General features: G+C 39.9%; 2 protein-coding genes across 2 annotated transcripts in view; both read right to left on the reverse strand.

The window, feature by feature from the left end:
- stard5 (StAR related lipid transfer domain containing 5) overlaps positions 1 to 6,444 on the reverse strand; it is a 28,399-nt gene extending 21,955 nt beyond the window's left edge. Inside the window, exon 1 of the mRNA XM_072381127.1 lies at positions 5,885 to 6,444. Coding sequence (XP_072237228.1) covers positions 5,885 to 5,974 — 90 coding nt within the window. The 5' untranslated portion in view covers positions 5,975 to 6,444. The remainder of the gene's footprint in view (positions 1 to 5,884) is intronic.
- Positions 6,445 to 8,030: 1,586 nt separating this feature from the next.
- LOC140302510 (transmembrane channel-like protein 3) overlaps positions 8,031 to 21,750 on the reverse strand; it is a 97,218-nt gene continuing 83,498 nt past the window's right edge. Inside the window, exons 24-25 of the mRNA XM_072381323.1 lie at positions 9,929 to 10,202; positions 8,031 to 9,310 (exon numbers count right to left, since the gene is read on the reverse strand). Coding sequence (XP_072237424.1) covers positions 8,335 to 9,310; positions 9,929 to 10,202 — 1,250 coding nt within the window. The 3' untranslated portion in view covers positions 8,031 to 8,334. The remainder of the gene's footprint in view (positions 9,311 to 9,928; positions 10,203 to 21,750) is intronic.

A 21,750-nucleotide genomic window follows, 5' to 3' on the forward strand; every position in this document is an offset into this window, starting at 1 on the left:
TGTCCAACAGTTTCCTTCAGTTAAACACCAGAAAAACTGAGGTTCTCATTATTGGGCCAGACAGTTGTATTTCTGCTGTGAAGGACTACGTTGGGTTTATATGCACCAATGTATGTTCCTCCCTGAGAAATTTGGGCAATATCTTTGACCAGCACATGAGCTTTGACAAACACATTCATTCTTTGTCTCGCATTTGTTTCTTCCAACTCAGAAACATTGCCAAACTGAGAACCACGGTGTCGCAGGCCGAGCTAGAATTGATAATTCATGTGTTTGTGTCATCTCGGCTGGACACTGCAATGCCATACTCACATATCTCAGCAAGGCAGCTATTAAGCGTTTGCAGTTAGTGCAGAACGCTGCGGCCAGGCTGCTGACTAAATCTAGGCGGAGTTGCCATATAACGCCTGTCCTGGCCTCGCTGCACTGACTTCCGGTTAGTTTTAGGATTCATTTTAAAGTCTTAATTTGAACTTTTAGAGCACTTCCCTAGCAGGTCTCTCAGGTCTGCCAACCTGGGTCTTCTGGTTGTGCCTCGAACCAGGTGCATAACCAGAGGAGACAGAGCCTTCCAGTTTGTCGCACCCAGGCTGTGGAATAGTCTTCCTCAGGACCTGAGAGACTTAGCTACTGTGGACATTTTTAAAAAACATCTTAAAACATACCTGTTCAGGCTGGCTTTTAAGGAGTCGTAGTGTTATTTTGACTACCCACATGCATTTTCTATGGACTCCAATGGGAACCTTTGATTCTTATCAACTGTGGCTGTCTGGATGTGGATGAAATAAATTAACTCTGGACCACACATTCCATATCAGAAGTGTCACCCCTCAGGAAGATTATTTTACACAGCAAGAGCTGATACAGTATACAAGATACAGTATTATCTTCATATAATATTGTGTGCGTCTTTCATGACTGTTGTTATTGTATCAACAAATTAGCCTACTTTATAACTAGCTAACACAGGCTAGCGAACGAAGATAGTGTCATTCATGATTGTGTTTCTGTTTATGCATTTAGCAGACGCTTTTATCGAAAGTGAGTTACAGGTAGGAAGTTAGGGTAAATGGTCTTGCCCAGGGACCCCTACTGGAGGTAGTACCTTTCATGCAGGGGATTTGAACCCAGGCCTCCCACACGAAAGGTGGCAATCATACCACTACACTTACCACTATATTAGCTAACACTAGCTAACTAAGTTAGCTAACATTACTATATGTAGTGAGTGTGTGTGTATTTATTTATAAAGCTACATGTTGATCTATTGAAAACATTACTCTTATGTTTCCTCATCCAAGGTGTCAATTTCTGATGATGAGGACCCAGACTATTGTCCAGGTGGCAGTGGCAGTCGTCCACCTGGAAATCCAACTGAACAGGATCAATCTGACTCAGAAGATTCCTCTTCTGTGTCCTCTGAAGAAGAAAGTCTCCAAATCATGAACAGAATTAATTGGAAGGGCTCTTACTGGTAACGCCTCAAGCCAGAGGTAGTAGACAGGCTCGTCTTCCTGGCTAAAAATGTTTAGAAAAAACATGCAGTCATACACTACTATTTGGCACTGATGATTATGCTGTGAATGCTATGTTTAATTTTGTTTACAGGCACTTATTTACTGTGCAAATTATGTTAAGGTAACGATTACTGAATAGCAAGATGTTAGACTTTTGAAAACGTAAATGTTTTATCAAAAAGGGTCACATACATTTTATTTCATACTATGTTTGTATCACTTTCAGTTAGAAAAGCTTACTGTTGTTTACAATGGAAGGCCACAATTTAATGCCGTTTAATTTTACGTTTAATTTCATTTGATATTTACATGATTCAGGGAATCAAAATAGTAACCAAATACTTTTTTGTATACCACAGGCACAATTTTACTGTGCAAAACATAGTCAGGTAAATGTTTTGTTTGCACTTTATTTTATCAACCTACAAAAAGGTCTGATAATTCTATGTTTTACTTATTTATATAAGTTAGTTTGAGGGTGTATTGAGTCTGTTTGAAACCAGATAAAGCTTATTGAAAGTAGGGGTGGGCGATACAACAATATTGAATCGAGAACGATTGCAACGTGAAGACGATCTGTAACGATCTGTCAAACTGCACAGATCGTGGGATCGTCTACAGCACATTCTATAAACTGCAGTTCTTTTAAGCCATCAACCTGACCAACCAATCACAGTGAATTACGGGCAGTGGCAAAATTTCTTACCCGCCTCCTTGTTTGTGTGTGTAGCCGCATGGAGAGCCGTGGAGGAGGAGGTCCCTAAAAAAATCCACCTCCATGATATGGAATTGGTTTGGATTTTCGGCAACTGATCAAGCGCAAGCAAATGGAATTTGCAAAGTTTTCAAAATTGTGAATCGGATGTTTTTGTAAAAAAAAAAAAAAAAAAAAAAAAACTTTCTCAACTAACCATAGCTACATTTCCACAACAGGAGCCTTTTCCAGGAACCAGCACTTTTCTTTGCCCACATGTTTACAAGCACAGGAATAGTAGCTAAAAAGGGTTCTCGAACAATGTAAACCTCAAAAAGAACCCTGGTAGGGAGGTCATTCTTTTCAGAGTTCTCTAAAAGTTTGGGGTGGGGCTCACAGTGCTGAACATTTCTGACTGGTTGAGTATAACTAGCTTTTCTTTTTCAACTTTCAGTCTCAGTCATCAGCTTTAATAGCCACAGCAGCTTATAAAATCTGTTAACCTTAAGTTAAACTGCAGTAGTAGTTGTTACTAATTAACACAAGATTCAAACCCAGACATTTATTTCTGTTGCTCCAGAATGAGTGAGGAGCTCAGACTGTGACAAGACAGTAGTTCATTCAGAGCAATTATATGTTTATCTTTGATGGTTTCATGGTTATTTTTCTCAAAATCACAAATAAAAATACCTAAAACCCTATAAAAATGTATAACATTGACAGATGTTTCTAATTTGGAGTTGAAGATAGCTGATAAGAGAGCGTGCAGCAGAACCTGCAGTGGTCAAGCAGCTCCAGAATGAGAGGCTGCTCAAATGCAACAAGAAAGCAGTTCATTCTGAGCAATAAAATACTAACCTTTGATCTTTACATGGTGGTTATGCTCTGAGACAAATGAAAACACTCAAACCCCACAGAAATATGTAACATGGACAGACTTTTAATATATACAGCTGAAGTGTCTTATCCTTGTTTGCAGGTTACTCTTTATTGCAGGAATACATGATGCCTATACAATGGATAACAGCGGAAGCAGTGGTAGTTATAACAAAGATGTGATTTATAACGATAAAACGGTTATTTACTCCCCCCTCCCTCCCTCCACCCATTGAAATTGTGTTTTGTTGCATAAGTTAAAAAAAAAAAAAAAAGCCCATGAAAGTGAATAACACAGATTGACTGGTTTTACTATAGGCTCAGCATGTCAGAGCTGAGACACCAGAGAGAACTGATACAGAGTGATTCAACCTAATTTACTTTAGACCTATGTGGAAATGCAACAGCCCCAAGACTGAAATGATCTTTTAAGGAAAAAAAAAAGCCCCAGGTCATTTGAGTTCTAGGTGCTTTTGGTCAAAATGCACATTATAAATGCCCATTAATGCCCCAAGGGCTGTTATGGAAGTATTGCAGTGGCTTACAAAAAACCTCTTAACTGAGCACCTTTCACGGTGAGTTTAATCAGAAGTTATGAATATCTAGCTTTCAAAATTGATCCCAGAATGCTATTTCAAATAAATAATAAAATGATATTCAAATAAATGTATCATTATTGACCGATTGTTCACAATTTCAAGTGAATAACTGCATGTTTTGTCCGAAATCACTCCCTAACCACTATATAGTGACCACGCCACTTTGTAGCGGTGTCCGAATGTTTAGGGATTTTTGATGCTCACTATATAGTGCACTCAATGTATCCCACAATTCACTGCGAAATGTAGTGAGCATCCGATGGTCACTAACCGGAGCAAGATATCCCATAATGCATTGCCAAAAATTCTCTTGGCTGGGCGTATTATGGCAGACGGACATTAATTTAATATTTAAACTTCAGTAATAGAGATGGTTGCAGCTTTATCTAGAAAATGTACATAAGATCGTTTACTAGGTAAAGCTTAATTTGCCATTTGTTAATGATGGCTAGTACAGTGTGTGACTAACAGCTGAGTGAATCTGACCATTCTGACTGCTCAGACACAAATGGATTAATCAGTTTGTCCAATATTGTATTGTATATAGCAGGAAATAAAGGAGCTGCCTAAGGTTCAGGAAGTTTCGCCAGTAGGGGGTGTAGTTTGACAGAGGGTAGTTTATTGTTCAGAGAATAAAAAAAAAGAGATATTACTCTAATTAAAAAGGAAGTAAAAAGTAGGCTAACACTTTCACACAATTCTCCTCCGTATCATCATTAATTATTGTTAAAAGAAACACGGTCAGACTGATAGAAGACGGCATTTCGGAAGAGCTACCTGAGTGTTCTAGATAGCGGTAAGTTGTTTTTTTTCCCGGTGAATTGCTCGTAGTTAGCCGTTGGATGACAGGCACGAGATAAATTCATGAGCTGTGGAGCAGTACAACAGTCACAAAGCCAGTTTATTCCATTGTTTGTTTTATTACAAATTTTTAAACAAGGCCATTTAAATGGCTTCCTATATTCATTGAAAAAAAAAGTGTAAAACGAACAGCATGTAATTAAACATTCCAGTAGGTTACACTGTAACTTGCTGTTACTAAAGAGCCAAGAGAAGAAAATATGAAAATAAGCTTAAATAGAAAAATACGAAAATAAAAATGACATGACAGTAATCAAAAGCCTCTAATTTAACAAAAATACAGTAGTAAACGGACAAGATTGTGTGAGACGACATTAGTGTGGTATGTTTTAATTGTGCGACCGCGATGACGTAATTACCGGCGCCGAGAGTAGTGTCCGAAAGAGTCGAAAGATTTTTCCGTTGAGCTCACTATATGAGCACTACATTTATTTCCCTGGGGAATGAATGAGTGAGTGATTTCGGACACAGCCACTGTGAAAAATATCCTGAGGTTATACTATAAGGAAGGAAGTAATGTTTTTTTCAGGAGTTGGAAGATTAAACGGCACGGTGTGCTGGGGGAGGCCTCCTCCTATCTTGTTAGTTTAACCTTGGATACTGAAGAAGGCCTTCTATCTTGGCTAGTTCTATCTTCTGTGAACAAAGTCTTATATGATATTGTGATATTCACAAGAGGGAACTACAGGAACGTCTCATAACCTTGCATGGCGAGTGATTTTGTAGCAGAAAGCCTAAATAGCAGAAGTTTAATTTTAGAACAGCTTTGTGACATGTTGCACAGACTTGTCTCTTTGCTGGAAGATTAAACCTTTTGTTAATGGACTCTGAGCCTCATTGGGAGAATTTTCTTAACACAATTATAACACAGGATAAGAGACACACCAGAGTATTGCAGATACTGTAATACTTGGAGGACCAGAATTTGCTGGATACACAATCATCTTGTGTTCTGAACAAGTTATTGAGATTCCCTCAGAGTACCTGTCTGTACACTTCATTTAGAATGTCCCATCCATCTGTTTCTAATGTTTACTTTTATGTTCAGAGTGAATCAGCAGTTTGTGAGAGCACCTCAGTCCTCAGCTCAAACAAAAAGAAGCTGAATTTGACCAAACACAGGCCCCAGTCAGCAAAAACATGCAAAACCAACACTTATTACAAAAACTTGCTCAATTAATAGGCAAATTCACCAGTTAATGCTTTAGTTTAAGTTTCCTAATCCTGTCACGCAGGATACACGTGTAAGTGTGAGTATCAAGTGAAAGTGTTAGCAGCAGTTAATACTTTGATTTTACACAACTTAACAGAAGACAAAAATGACAGCAAACATTTACCGATTTTTTGCAGACTTTCCACCCGGCCTCGTCCCTCATGTAGCAGAGCAAGCAGTCAGCCACTGCTTTAGCTTTGTGTTCATAATCCATGACCGTCGGGAAGTTACCTTGTTAAATTAATTTACTGAGCAGGCAAACTGACCTTACACTGGCTAAATGGGTGACACGGGACCGTTGGCTCTTTCTTCCTAAACTAAAGTAAAAAAAACTCAAAGTCACATTGGAGGTGACTTGTGTCAATCAGATGCAGCAGCTGTGAATATCGACCAGTCGCTCAGCTCAACGTTAATCGCGAATACACAGCTAGCGTTAGCTAAAATGAATGAACAGTGTGGGAAGTATCAGCATCCTTAATTGGAAGAGAGCTAGCTCACTGCTACGAGGCGTCGAAAAAGTAAAATAACATCCACAACTCAGCTTATTACCATGAGCGCTATCTGTGTGCTCTTTATTGTCTTAATGTCGGTCCACATCTGTTCAGAATAAAACGCGAAAACCAAAAATGGTTTGACTCCTTTCCTGAAGCACAAGAACGTATGATTTCTCCAGCCACCCAGAAGGGGAAAATATCATTTCCGGTTATTGCTTTCAGAGTAAAACCTCTGATATTCTTTTTAATTCATATTGAGGTTACGTAGGCTACACAGCCCCTTTAGTTAGCTTTTTAGTACAACTCAGTGATTTAGTGAAATGAGGTGAGATTCCTCTGAACACAGCAGTGCACTGGATTAAACGTGATGATTCCGTATTTGAAATTTGAAGGCTAAAAGCCCGAGTTTAGCTCTTTCACTGGCACCTGCCCAGATGTTGTGTCCAAATATGATATAGAAATATACCCACGTTGTAATGACAAGTTGTGTCTGCATGAGCAGACCTCACGACTGCTGCATTAGAGAACGGTTTTTAAAATAAGTTATTTTAATCGATGTACAGTTATTGTTAACTGATTTGAACCCCGCAGCCTGTGCTCAGTCACATCAAGTAATATAAGAGTTATTTAAGAGTGGTTTCTTGAATGTGACTTCTTAAATGCACTTTGTTAAACCCGATCAAATAAAGTAGGCTTTGTACTAAAACATCTTGGTTTATTTTCATCACAGTTTGAGTTTGACTATTCTGTTGGATAGCTAATCTCCCTTAAAACGGTCCTAAATACCAACTGGGGGAAAAAAGAACAAATTCTAAACAATAAAATGTCAGCAAAGAAGGTAAGTGGTGCACGGTACAGTTTCCTCTGAGCAGACATACATGCACTTGATTTTCTGCGTATGTCATTTATCTTGGGGTAAACCTCCCGTTTCATTTTCGGAAATACTTAGACTGCTTTGAAATGAACATACTGAAACATGTACATAGGCCTGTTGTATAACTGGCGTGGATGGGTTAGTCTGAGTTTTTCCCAAGCTAACTGAGAGAGACCAACAGGTCTACCACAGGCCTCCTCCAGAGGGACATGCCTGAAACAACAGTTTTAACTTCAGTCCCAAAACACAATTATTTTTCTCAATGTTAAATTTATGAACCTATGACAAGGAATAATATGATTAATAATCTTAAATTAAGTCTTTGTGGTGCTTGGTGAAATAGGTTGCAATCAGTTCTGAATAAAAAATCTTTTAAAAACGTAATGGTGAGGAAGCGAGGATGAATGTATACCTTTTTTTATTTCATTGTAAAATCCCAATTATTTCCTCAACATGGCTTATGGCAAGGAGATAACTTATAAGACAACTTTTTAAAATCATATTCATCACTGTTTATGATACCATTAATTTCTGTGAATTGTTTCTTGTGCACTTCACATAATATTTAACACTAAAAGATTTTTGTTTCAACAAGTAACCATCAATTGAAAAATAAACCATATACCATATCTCCATTCATTTAAAAAACAAAAAAGAAACTGAATAAATATTTTATTCCAGATTAAAAGGTTGTATGGAGTGAAGCTGTATACATTAGTTTGTCAGTGAAGCCAGAGGAGAAAAGTTGCAGCATCTGACCTGTCTTAACTGCAGCTGAAAATGTCTAACCAGCATGCATTCAACACCTCAAATCAACTACAATTCTTCTTGCTGCAAAGCATGAAAGGAATTATGATATATTGTAAATAAAATTCTATTTAATTAGAGTACAGACCAAAGGAATAATAACTTTATTGAGAGTAAATGGAAATCAAGGGTAATTATCTAAGCTGTACATGTTCTTGCCGCTGACAATACACTAGGATAGACAGCAGAGTTGTTTTACTGTCATTCCCACTGCTCCATCAACCAATAAACTGCCATAGCTTTCTCAAACTGACACAAGACAACACAGAAAGAAGAAAATAATCACATTTGTGATACTGCTCTTTCTGCTTTCAATGAGAAGTATCAACCACTAGTATAAAGTATCCACTTTGACAGAAAACAGTTTTGTTTTTTTTCCCTTCTTATTTAACAAAAAAGTCAAACATTGGAGGAGACAAGGTCGTTTGACTCAGTGGAATTTAGATCAAAACTTTTCTTGGATTTCTTTTTGCCCAACTTTTCTTGCCTGCCATCAGGCTTGAGATAGCGGTCCTTGTTGTGGATGACCTGAATGTACTGGTCAGTGCTGCTGTTTTGTTGGTCACTGCTGGAGGCAAGGGAGGCTGAGTCTGACTCAGTCAACGGGGTCTCCAGCTTTGGTCTCAACTTGTGCTTCACATAAGACTCCATGTGCCTGGCTCTGGCTGGGGACTGACATAGTCTTTCTGGGGAATGGATGTGATGTCTGGTTCGCACAAGTAGAGGGTCAGCTGCTCTTAGACTTGCCTGGGATGGAGAATGTAGGTCTAAATCTCCCCAATCGATTTCACCTTTATTATCCTTCACTTCATCATCTTCTTGTGCTCCATATTGACCTTTAGCTGTAAAGCTGTTATTGTGGCTCTCTCTCCGGTCGCCAATGTAAAAATGTGCTTGCTGGTGAAGGTCAGACAGAGAACGGGGTCGATTATTTTTTCCCAATGGCATCCGCCTTCTGCCTTTTCCCTGTTCATCATCCTCTTCAGTGAGATGCTGTGATGTCTGGGATCGGTGAGAGTGGGGTTGGTGGTGAGAGGTGCGAGGTGCATATCGTCTAATGTTGCGTGGGTATAGCTCCAGAATCTCTGCAGGTTCCTCCATGAGGTAGTGGCGTGGCATTCGTGTGGCTGAGCGCAGCAGCTTCTTACGGGGCTCATGCTCATTAACAATCACATAGCGGGTGGTGTGACTGCGGCGTCCCCCATAATTCTGTGCAGCGATGATCCCAGCAGCCTCAAAAGGATGAAGGGAGCGTATGGTCTTCCTGTACAAGGGGTCAGAGTAGTCAGAATAGTGAGATGGAGGATTATTTGCCATGTGATGGTAGGACTTGGACCTGCAGGTACCACTAGGACCACCAATTAATGGCCGGGGCCTGTTTTGAGAAAAAACAATAACATTTGTGATAACATATGTGATGATTAAAATATTTTGTAATATTTTTCTTGATCTCTTGTCACTGCATTGTGTAATTCAGAAACATGTACTGGTAAGGTCTGCACTAACCTCAACATAAAGATAAAATTATGGCTAAATTGAGGGAAACACCATGCTGGCTGTGATGCAAAGCAAAAGTTTGGGAATAGCATGAAGGAGGACACATTAAGAATCTCTATAATTTGTTATGACTTTTGTAGACTTGAATTGGTCAACAATGATTTCCATTTTTATTTTTTCTCAGAGTGGTGAACATGTTCCCATCCTTATTTGTAAGAGTCTGCCTCTTTTGGAAGCTTGTTTTAAACCCAATCATGTCATCAACCTATTGACAGTTAACTTTGGAAACATTTGGAAACCATTTTTGGCACTGTACTTCTAAACCTTTCCAGCCTTCAGTGTTTTTCTCCCAGTAGTTTTTTTTTATGTATAATAGGCATAACATTTTTTTTAAAAAGCTAGAGGATAAATGTAAAATAAATAAATAAATTTATCTCAATATTATTTTCAATGGTGACTGAATGACAGTATAGATACAATACAGCACAACAGAGACCTGTTGAGTACGTGTTCCAGTCGGCGTTTGGGTAATACAGTCACTGCTGGACTTCTGACAGATCCACGTATGCTTCCTCTGTTGAGATCTGTCCGAGAAGCTGACTGGGTAATGGTATGGATGCTGTTACCACGATGAACAGGAGACTGGAAGTTCGTGACACTGCCATTACGTCTGGGAGATGGGGTGTGGATGGAGGCTTCCTGGCTTGTGATGTCACTCTCCTGCAGATCTGGCTTTTTGTCTGGTACAGCATCTGGAGCTTGTAGTCTAGCTATAGGAAGGTTCAATATTAAATGGTTATGGTCTCAACACAAGTAATTGACATGTTCTCTATTTATGTCTCTGCTCATTAGCTGGCAGTCTATATGTTTGGATAAGGGGCGGAGGATAAGGGTTGAAGGAAATACAGGCTTGAAGAATTGGATGGGGGAGGGTTAGGGTGAAAAGGTTTTACCACAACTCTCTACCACATTGTTGACTGTTCACTCTACCCACATGAACATCACAACAGATGAATTAATCTCCCAGGAACCTTTTGTAGCTTCAAGCAAGCCAATCAGTTTTTGTTTCTTCCCTCTGTGAACCTTTAGTCCCAGTCACGGAATACTATTGCAGGAACCTAGGTTCTTAAAAGAATGCGCTCCCTCGCAACAGCCCCACTTTTCTTATCTTGTGTCTGGGCCTGCATCAGTTAGATCATTGGCACACTGAAGGGAACAACTCTAGCCTAGAAAGAGTGGAAGCATCTGTTGAACATCCCCATCTGTTTTTCTATACAAAACACAAAAGGTCTTTGATTATCCACCCAAAGGGGACAGATATGGCTAACTGTCTTCTCTGCCAGGACGTCCTTTCTGTTACAAAGCTAGCAGTGGAGATTCAAGGGGAATATCCCTGAATTCACTATTGAACACCATAAAGGATGAGTTGGCAGCCCTGGGCTACCCAGAAAGCCTGGGTGAGATTATATCCACTGCCATTCATTTAGATAATCACCTCTGTGAAAACCACAGGGAAATGTCCTGTAACTGAACATGATCTCATGGCTATGATATGAAATAGCATGCCACTTTGGGCATTTTTGTAAGTCATTTATACACATTCTAAGCTTTTGGTGTGACAATTTAAACTGTTAGAACAACAAGCCAAATTATTACAATTAGGGTACAACACAGAGCAGAGTATCACACTATCACAGTTCACAATATGGAAATGGTTTGAAAAACTACAGAAACACCTAAAGCAGGCAATATAATTTGGTATACTCTGAATATGCCTACAAATGCTCTACCACTTAGTCTGCTCCTCATGTGCATTCCTCCTCAGCCAGTGCCAACTCACCTTTAGTTTCTGACTGCATCAGATCCAGATGGACTATACAAACCTAAAAAGTAAAAGTACTTCTAAGTCCAGCAGGTGTTACAGGCTAAGCACTGCTTTTCACCCACACTGATGAACACATTGGGTGGAATTTAGCAATGTGGGATTCAATGTCTTAGAGGGAAGCTTTTACACATCTAGGAAAGCCAGAGATCAAACCCCCAACTATTTAACTGGCAGACAACTGCTCTTCACTCTGAGCTACAACTATGCCATCCATGTATTGTGGTCAGCCCAACCCCTTTTTGTTCACCATCCCATACAGCCAGGAAAAGACAAGGCTCATTGAAAAAGGGAGCACTATTGGTAAAACCATATCCAGACTTTCACCCTGAGACAACAGTTCTCTGTCACCCTCTTCTGGTGATCTTGGTCATTATCGCTCCTGGTGCTGATGGAAATTGCATTAGTGGCACTAAACTACACATGGTTCAAGACCAGTAACCCAAAATTGTCTGAAGTGCCAATAAAATAATCTTCAGTGGTCAATTGTGTCATTTTGGTCATTGTCTGCTCTTCTTTCATTAGTTGAAGACACAGCTAAAACCTGAGCACCTAGACATGTCCCCTGTCTGGTGCTTCCTTTTCTAATGGCATACTGTATAATGTATTGTGACAGACACGATAAAGACATGACGAATCATGTAGTCTTTGTCCATCTGAATGACATCCTCATCCTTAAAGACACCATTTGACCATGAGTTACATGTATACTGGACACTGACATCCTCTGGAGAACAAATAGGAATGTGAATTTCATATCTTGCTGGGATATATTATAACTTAAAGACCCTCCGAAAGGAATGCTGTAACCCATAGGTGTCAAACTCTGGCCCGCAGTGTAATTATATTTGGCCCGCGAGGCAATTTCAAATTAATATTAGAGCTGGCCAGCCAGTATTATACGGCGGCAGCGCTGTAACACCGCATTCACCGCTTATACTACAAATCCCATAATGCTCTGCTGTTGTTTTGGCGCGTCAATTAGGACAGAGGCAGATACGCCCCCTCCTCTGTGTCAATAGCGTCTATACCAGCGGTCTTCTTGCGCACTCCTTCGTCTGAAAGCCCCATGCACCCCATATTCCCGCGCCTCTCCCCCAGACCACACTTCGACCTCAAACCACAGCTGTCACTGTTACCCTAACAAAAAATGGCGAAAAGAAAGGCAGAAAATAGAACTTTTGTGGACAGGTGGGAGACAGAATATCTGTTTACATATGTAAAAGACAGGCCTGTTTGTCTTGTTTGTGGAGCCAACGCGTCAGTAACTAAGGATATAATATTAGACGAGACTATGAAACGAAACACCTGGACACAGCTCAAAGGAGCCAGAAAGTAAAGGAGATGAAAAGAGGTTTATGTTATTTTATTTTCAAATTTATTAGCCTCAGAAGGCTGCAAACAGAAAAGAGGCATTACATTTTTATTTAAATTTAGTTTAATATGCCTTTGATATGTTTTTATTATTATTATTATTATTATTATTATTATTAGCAACTCAATTTTGCATGCCTGGACTTTAAAGTTATATAAGCCTTGCTGGTTCAGTATTCATTGTTAAATCAAAACTTGTTGGGTTCCATGTTAAAAAGTTAATTTGTTCAACCTTGGCATTGTTCAATTTAAAATTTTGGCCCACTGTGTATTTGAGTTTGACACCCCTGCTGTAACCCAAATGTCAACATCTACCAACTGTAAAAAGCTGCAGCATTTACTTGCCTTTGCCAGTTTTTCCCAGAGATTCATCAAAAACTTCAACAAAATCATTTCACTCACCTTGACCAGCCCCTCTTCCAATGGGCCACTGACATAAAGGCTGCTTTTGAGGAACTGAAATCCTGTTTCACATCTGTACCAGTCCTGATACAGTCTGACTCCAAATACCAGTGTGTGGTTTGAGAACTAGATTGCATTACAAACTCTTGCTCTGGGAAGTAAATGGTATTATCTTTTTATTTGTTTAAGGAATTTATGCTGCCTCAAATAAAATACTTGCTGCTGTTGGTGATGAGTCCTGGCTGGAGTCCTTAAAACACTTGCACTTTTAATTTATATTTTTTTGGCTTCATTTATCTTGAGATGTTTTAAGTTTAAATTTCAGCTCAGTAAAGCACTTCAGTTAGTTACCTGTCTTGTGGAATTGTGCTTCAAATATAGACTTTTATGTTGACCAGATTGTTAGTTAATCATTTACCAGTCAATATGGCCTAAAAAGACAGGCAGTTATTTAAAAAAAGAGTGAACATGTAAAACTGCAATGTTGAATGCGATGCAGTCGAAAATTTGGATGCACTTAACTTTTGTGCTGGTGCACCCAGAAAAAAAGTCTGGCGCACCACTGCAAAAAAATCCGTCTAAAATATGTGTTCACCTGGTGAAATGTTATAAGCGTCTGTAGGAGTAGCTCTATAATGAGCCTGGATGACTATTTTTTAGAATGCCCAAAATCGCTCCAAATCTAAGAAAAATACTGCTTCGGGGGTGCATGCTAACAACGCTATGGAGTCTGCTGCAGTTGAACCTGAAGATCCTACTGAGGTGGAAGCCGAGGTCGAGGAATCCGGGAGCGATGTTAACCCAAGTATTCTTTTGGCTTTTAGCAAGATAACTGACAACATTACAAAGTCATTGGATGCTAAAGTTAACACTGTGTTTGCTGCTATATGTGAACAAACATCTCAGACGCAGGTTATGGCAACGCGGGTTGGTGATGCCGAGACACGGATCTTAGGTATGGAAGACACAACAGATATGTTGAAGGCTAAAGTAACTAAACTCAAAAAACAAATAACCGACATAGCAGATCACATAGATGATTTGGAAAACCACAGCCGCAGATGTAACCTTTGTCTGGTCGGGCAGCCCGAGGGCACGGAGGGAAAAGATCCAGTCACTTTCATGGAGACATGGCTCCCCTCCTATCTCAATCTCACAACTAAAACCGGGAAGATCAAGTTGGACTGCGCTCACCGCTTCCTAGAACCGAGGCCGGGCACTAGCCAACGCGCCAGACCCATCGTCATGAAACTTCACAACTTCACTGATAAACAACGAGTGATGGCCACAGCCTGGCGCCTTGCTACAGAGCCGAACTAGCCACCAGACCGGATCAGAGTTTCCTTCTTTAATGATTCCTAAGTGATGATGGCCAAGAAATGCAAGGCTTTTGACAAGGTGAAGGGTTGTCTGAGGAGGAAGAACGTGGATTATGGCCTTCAATATCTTGCTATGCTGAAGCTGTCTGTCAGCGGTGTGGTGAAGAGATTTAGCACACCGGAAGCAGCTGCGATTTATGTGGAATTGCTGCCCTAAATCTCTGTAATCACTGGACTATCCCTTTTCTTTAACATTGCACCTGGACTGTGCCTTATGAAGCAATGTGAGTATCTGCCAAATGGAGGCGTGTGTGATTATGCCCCTTTTCTTTCCTACTGCTTATAATCAACCAGGTGAAATGTTCTACTTCGCCATGTTCTTGACAGACTGTAGAGTGTTTATATATATGAGTAGGTGCGTGTTTAGCGCATTTTGCACTTGTTGGCTCTCAGCCACAGGCAGAAGGACGGTTTTTCCCTTTAAAAGGATCATTGCCAAATTACTAGTTTTTAATGTTTTGTTGCACAGCTCTTTGTTTTTCTTTCTTTGTTTATTTTACTCTTATCCAGTGTGTGGTGGATCTCTTAGCTCAATATGCTTTGTATGACACTATAATACTAACAATGAATAAGCTGCGAGTATGCACCTGGAATGTACAGGGTGTCCACAGCCCTATTATGCAGAGAAAAATAAATACATGTCGAAAGAAGGATGATATAGATGTTGCTATGTTACAAGAGACACATCTTGATGATACAGAGCATTTAAAGTTACAACAAGAAATGGGGGAGGAGCAGCAGTGTTGATTAGAAAAAAACTACCTTTTATGTGAATATCAAAGGGATTTTGCAAGGTCAAAATATTGTAATGATGAATGTGTACATTTGCATCTGCCCACCCAGTTACTGTTTCTGGACTTAGCTTCATTCCTTTCTAACTCGACTGTTGTTGTTGGCGGTGATTTTAACCTAATATTAAATCTACTTGTTGACAAATTTCCACATAGTAACAGACTCCGCTCTCCTCAGGCCAACACACTCCATGCTCTATGTGAGGAGTTTGGACTTATTGATGCTTGGAGGTGCACCCACCCCTCTGATAAACAATATACATTTTTCTCAGCCTCACATAAGTGTCAAACCAGGACTGATTATTTTTTTCAGCCAAGAACTAACTTATATTCAGTGTTATAATGCGACATAACCAGTATAATTATCTCCGACCATGCAAGAGTAATTATGGACTCTAATCTCAAAAAGAGACTTAATACCATTATTATTAAAGATGAGGATTACTTCCAACTTCTCTACTGAATTTAAAGCATTCCTGGAAATCAATACTTCATCGGCCAGCAATGCAATAATGCCGTTATTAAACAGGAGAAACAAAAATCTTTAGAGAGTGAATTGACGGATAAAGAAAAAGCATATATTGCCTCTCCATCACCACCATTGTGGCAAGAAATCACAGCAATCAGAACAGCTCTTAATTGCCTTCTTACCAGGGATGCAGAGAAGAAAATTAAATATACGAGACGGAAGTTTTATGAGCATGGAGATAAAGCAGGCAAATGTCTGGCCTATTATGTTCAGAAGTGTGCAGAGTCCCAAACTATTGCAGCTGTATGTGATAAAGATGGCCACAAGGTACATGAAAATAAACTGATAAATAACTGTTTTAGAAATTTTAACAAAAACCTGTACTCTTCCGAACAAGCTCCACGGGGAGAGCAACTAATGGACAATTTCTTTGCTTAATTGGATTTGCCAAATTTGTCAGAAGAGCATAAGACTGCCGTTAATAGTCCCATAACTAAAAACGGAAGTGATCAAAGCTATTAATACATTACAATATGGAAAGTCACCAGGACCTGACAACTAACTTCTGTAGTGAATTTTATAAACAGTTCCAAAATATTCTTCTACTCTCAATATTCTTGTACAGGAGAATTCCCACAGACACTGAAGGAGGGCAATATATCCTTAATTTTAAAGAAGGGGAAGTGTTCTGACTCTTGCAGATCCTACAGGCACATTGCCCTCCCAAATGTGGATAGGAAGCTGCTTTCTAAAATCTTGGCCTCTTGTTTAGAAAATCTTTTATCAAATACTGGTAAAGGAAGACCAGACAGGTTTTGTAAGGGGTCAGAATTCAGCTACCAATGTTAGGTGTTTGTCTATTAATGGTCTGGTACTTTCTCTCAGAGACAGCATCCGACTGAATTTAATGTCTTTCTTACTGTATACACTGGGTAAATTTGGTTTGGAGGAGAATTTTATAAAATGGATCAAAATTATATGGTACAGGCCAAAAGTTTGGACACACCTTCTCATTCAATGCGTTTTCTTTATTTTCATGACTATTTACATTGTAGATTCTCACTGAAGACATCAAATCTATGAAAAAAAATAGTTTATATTCTCGTTTCTTCAAAATAGCCACCCTTTGCTCTTGTCACGATTTACGTTCTGTTCCATGTCTTGTCTCGTCATTTCCTATTTTATTTTTGAAGAATCACTGACCTTCTCCTCTCGTTTCAGGTATCTAGCCCTTCCTCCCGTGCCAAGCGTCTGATTGTCTTCCCTGATTCCCAAGTGTTTCCACCTGTTCCCCTTGGTCCCTCACGTGTTCAAATAGTCTGCGTTTCCCTTGTCTTGTGCCAGTATGTTGTCTCCATTCATGAGCCTCATTACCAGCCTTACTTTGACCCATAGAGTCCACGAGCCTGCAGTGAGCGATTCTCCTGCAGTGCTATCTTGTTTGTAATTTAGTCATAGTTTATTTATTCTATACGGTAAGTTTCATAGCCTTGTTTGTTCCTCTGTTTTCAAGGAGAGATTTTTGTTTATAGTTAAAGTTTCATAGAGCCCCTGTTTTGTAAGAGTGCATCCTTTGTTAAATCCGCCTCATTAGAACGTGTCTTTGTTTAGTTAAATTGTTCATAGCGTTTCTGTTTCCCTCTTGAGTTGGAGCGGTTTATGTTTTGTAGATTTCATAGCTGCGCTCATCCTCCCCCATAGTTACGGAGGTGAGTGCTTGGGTCTTTCACAGCCTTTACTTTGCTCTGCTTTGAGATCCTCGTCCTGCCTTGCTGTGCTCTGTGTGTTTCTAATAAACATCTCTACGAATCCAAACTGACCCTGCACCTGTGTCCTGAGTCCGAGGTTCCTGACAGCTCTGATTACTGCTTTGCACACTCTTGGCATTCTCTCGATGTGCTTCAAAAAATTAAATGGTTTTCACTTCACAGGTGTGCCTTATCAGGGATAATTAATGGAATTTCTTGCTTTATCAATGGGGTTGGGACCATCAGTTATGTTGTGCAGATGTCAGGTTACTACACAGCCGACAGCCCTATTGGACAACTGTTAAAATTCATATTATGGCAAGAACCAATCAGCTAACTAAAGAAAAACGAGTGGCCATCATTACTTTAAGAAATGAAGCTCAGTCAGTCCGGAAAATTGAAAAAACTTTAAATGTGTCCCCAAGTGGAGTTGCAGAAACCATCAAGCACTACAACGAAACTGGCACACATGAGGACCGACCCAGGAAACCAAGACCAAGAGTCACCTCTGCTTCTGAGGACAAGTTCATCCGAGTCACCAGCTTCAGAAATCGCAGGTTAACAGCAGCTCAGATCAGAGACCAGATGAATGCCACACAGAGTTCTAGCAGCAGACCCATCTCTAGAACAACTGTTAAGAGGAGAATGCGCAAATCAGTACCTTCAAGGTCAAATAGCTGCTAGGAACCCACTGCTAAGGAGAGGCAACAAGCAGAAGAGATTTATTTGAGCCAAAAAACTCAAGCAATGGACATTAGACCAGTGGAAATCTGTGCTTTGGTCCAAATTTGAGATCTTTGGTTCCAACCGCTGTGTCTTTGTGAGACGCAGAAAAGGTGAACGGATGGATTCCACATGCCTGGTTCCCACTGTGGAGCATGGAGGAGGAGGTGTGATTGTGTGAGGGGTGTTTTGCTGGTGACACTGTTGGAGATTTATTCTAAATTGAAGGCAAACTGAACCAGCATGGCTACCACAGCATCCTACAGCAACATACCCTCCCATCTGGTTTGCGTTTAGTTGGACAATCATTTATTTTTCAACAGGACAATGACCCCGAACACACCTCCAGGCTGTGTAAGGGTTATTTGATCAAGAAGGAGAGTGATGGAGTGCTGGGGCAGATGACCTGGCCTCCACAGTCCCTGGACCTGAACCCAATCGAGATGGTTTGGGGTGAGCTGGCAAAGGGGCCAACAAGTGCTAAACACCTCTGGGAACTTCTTCAAGACTGTTGGAAAACCTTTTCAGGTGACTACCTCTTGAAGTTCATCGTGAGAATGCCAAGAATGTGCAAAGTAATAATCAGAGCAAAGAGGGCTATTTTGAAGAAACTAGAATATAAAAGATGTTTTCAGTTATTTCACCTTTTTTTGTAAAGTACATAACTCTACGTGTTCATTCATAGTTTTGATGCCTTCAGTGAGAATCTACAATGTAAATAGTCATGACAATATAGAAAACGCATTGACTGAGAAGGTGTGTTCAAACCTTTGGCCTGTACTGTATATACTCGACCACAGGCAGCAGTCTTGACTAATGGACTCAGGTCAGAATACTTCAATACTCACAGAGGGGTGATGCAGGGCTGCCCTTTATTGCCCCTCCTATTAGCTTTGGCCGTAGAGCCACTTAATAAATATAAAGGTGACACCCACAAAACGTAGTTTGAGATTGAACAGCTGTGTCATAAAATAACCTTATACACGGATGATGTTCTAATTCTTCTGACAGACCCTGAAACATCTGTACCACGTCTTATTGATGTGATTAACAGATATAGTTGTTTCTCTGGTTATAAGATCAACCTGATTAAATCAGAGGCTATGCCGTTTGGCACTTTTTGAACAATACCAACTACTCTACCTTCCTTTCCTTTCAAATGGTCTCCCAATGGGTTTGTGTACTTAGGAATCTTCATCACCCCATCCTTTGATTAACTATATAAAGCCAACTTTGCACCCTTATTTTGGCAAATGAAGCAGGACCTAAAGCGATGGATGTCACTTCCTGTTTCCTGGTTGGGACACATTGCCCTTGTCAAAATGAATGTGTTGTCTAGGTTATTGCATTCTATCCAAATGATTCCTAGTAGCTTGTCCGCGGTCTTGAGGGAAGATCAAATATAACATCTATTTTCACCCCAATAATAAATAACCCTGCTTTTCCCCCAGGTTCTTCAGACCATGGTTTTGGACAATGGTTTAATTAGAATATTAAATCTCTCAGGGACCTATTCTCAGATGATAAGCTTATGTCATTCAACAGCTTACTAACAATTACAAATTGTCCAAACAAGATTTTCTTAGCTTTTGCAAATAAGGCATCATATCATTCATAGCACAACCCTTATTGATCACCCTGAAATATCTGTTGTTGAGAAAATTCTGTTTCATCAACAATTGAAAGTGTATATCTAAGTGTAATGAGTTTGCGATATTCTTTAATGACAAAGTTCAAGGTATTAAAAATGGACACCTAGATCTGACACACACATTTCACACCTGTCACTGACAAAACAGTCGAAGACATTATCTGCAGCCTGATTTCATCGACATGCAGCCTTGATGAGTTGCCCACTAGATTTGTCTGTGTTGAGCAGTTTGTTACCACAACTCGCTTATCTAATTAACATCTCACTCCAGACTGGAACTTTTCCAAAGGCCTTAAAAACTGCTCTCATTAAGCCTGTTATAAAGAAGAACAATCTTGATGCCACAGTACTGAACAACTACCCATATGAAAACCTGCCATTCTTAGGCAAAGTCCTAGAAAAATTGTATACCGACAGCTTTCTGACTTTCTCCTGTCTAACAATGCTTTTGATACTTTCCACTCAGGTTTTAGGCCCCACCACAGCACTGAGACAGCTCTGATCAAGGTGACAAACGATATCCGCCTGAACACAGATGCAGGCAAAGTCTCAGTCTTAGTTCTGCTAGACCTGAGTGCTGCCTTTGACACAGTTGACCATGCAATCTTATTATGGAGGTTAGAAGACTGGGTGGGAATCTCTCATAGCGCTTTAAACTGGTTCAAGTCCTATCTTGAGGACTATTGTTCAAACTGTACATGCTCCCATTGGGCCAGCTAATACGCAGCTATAATGTGTCCTACCACAACTATGCAGATGACACTCAGATCTATGGGTCATTTGATGACAGGAGAACACGGGCCTGTAGATACATTGTGCCACTGCATCGAACAGATCAGTGTGTGGATGCAAAACAATTTTCTCCAGCTAAACTCAGAGAAAACTGAAATCATTGTCTGTAGCCCACAGAAACAAAGAGAAAGTGTTATCAGTCACCCTGGGACTCTCTCTCTTAAACCTAATAAACCTAATAATCAGGTTAGAAATCTAGGGGTAATATTGGACTCAGACCTGAATTTCAACAGCCACAGTAAATCCATAAGATCAGCGGCTTTTTACCATCTAAAAAACATTGCCAGAATCAAAGGAATAGTGTCTAAACCAGACTTAGAAAGACTAATCCATGCATTTGTCTCCAGCAGGTTAGACTACTGTAACGGCCTGCTGACTGGGCTCTCTAAACATCCAGAATTTTGCTGCTCGAGTTCTGACTAGAACCAGGAAATACGACCATATTAGTCCAGTGCTTCGGTCTCTGCACTGGCTTCCTGTCACCCAGAGAATAGACTTTAAAACAGTTCTGCTTGTGTACAAGTCTCTTCATGGTTTAGCGCCAAAGTACATCTCTGACATAATAGAGCCATATGAACCAGCTCGGACTCTGAGAAACTCAGGGAGGGGTCTCCTGCTGGTGCCCAGAGTCAGGACTAAACAAGGTGAGGCTGTGTTTCAGTTTTATGCTCCTAAAATCTGGAACAGTCTTCCAGAAGATGTGAGACAGGCCTCAACTCTGACAATGTTTAAAATCCAGGCTGAAAACAGTTTATTTAGCTGTGCAACTATTCAACTGAAAGGATTTTATCTGCACTCTTCGCTTTTAATTTAATTAATCAATGATTATTTTTTATGTTTTTGGAATTATTTTATTTGCCTTCTTCTGATTTTATGCAGCTGTAAAGCACTTTGAAATGCCTTGTGTACAAATTGTGCTCTACAAACAAACTTGCCTTGCCTTGTGTTTGTTTTGTGTCTAGTTTTGTAGACACTGTTTGTTTGCTGAATGGAAACAAAAAATGCAATTAAAACAATGAAAAAACAAAAACAAATTAAATCTCAAGGCACTTCAAGAATTTAGTCCAATACAAGCCAATTAAAATCCAATGAATTGAAATCCAATTG

Source organism: Leuresthes tenuis, unplaced genomic scaffold (genome assembly GCF_036924035.1).
Source record: "Leuresthes tenuis unplaced genomic scaffold, fLeuTen1.0.hap1 SCAF_2, whole genome shotgun sequence".
In the NCBI taxonomy this organism is placed as follows: domain Eukaryota; kingdom Metazoa; phylum Chordata; class Actinopteri; order Atheriniformes; family Atherinopsidae; genus Leuresthes; species Leuresthes tenuis.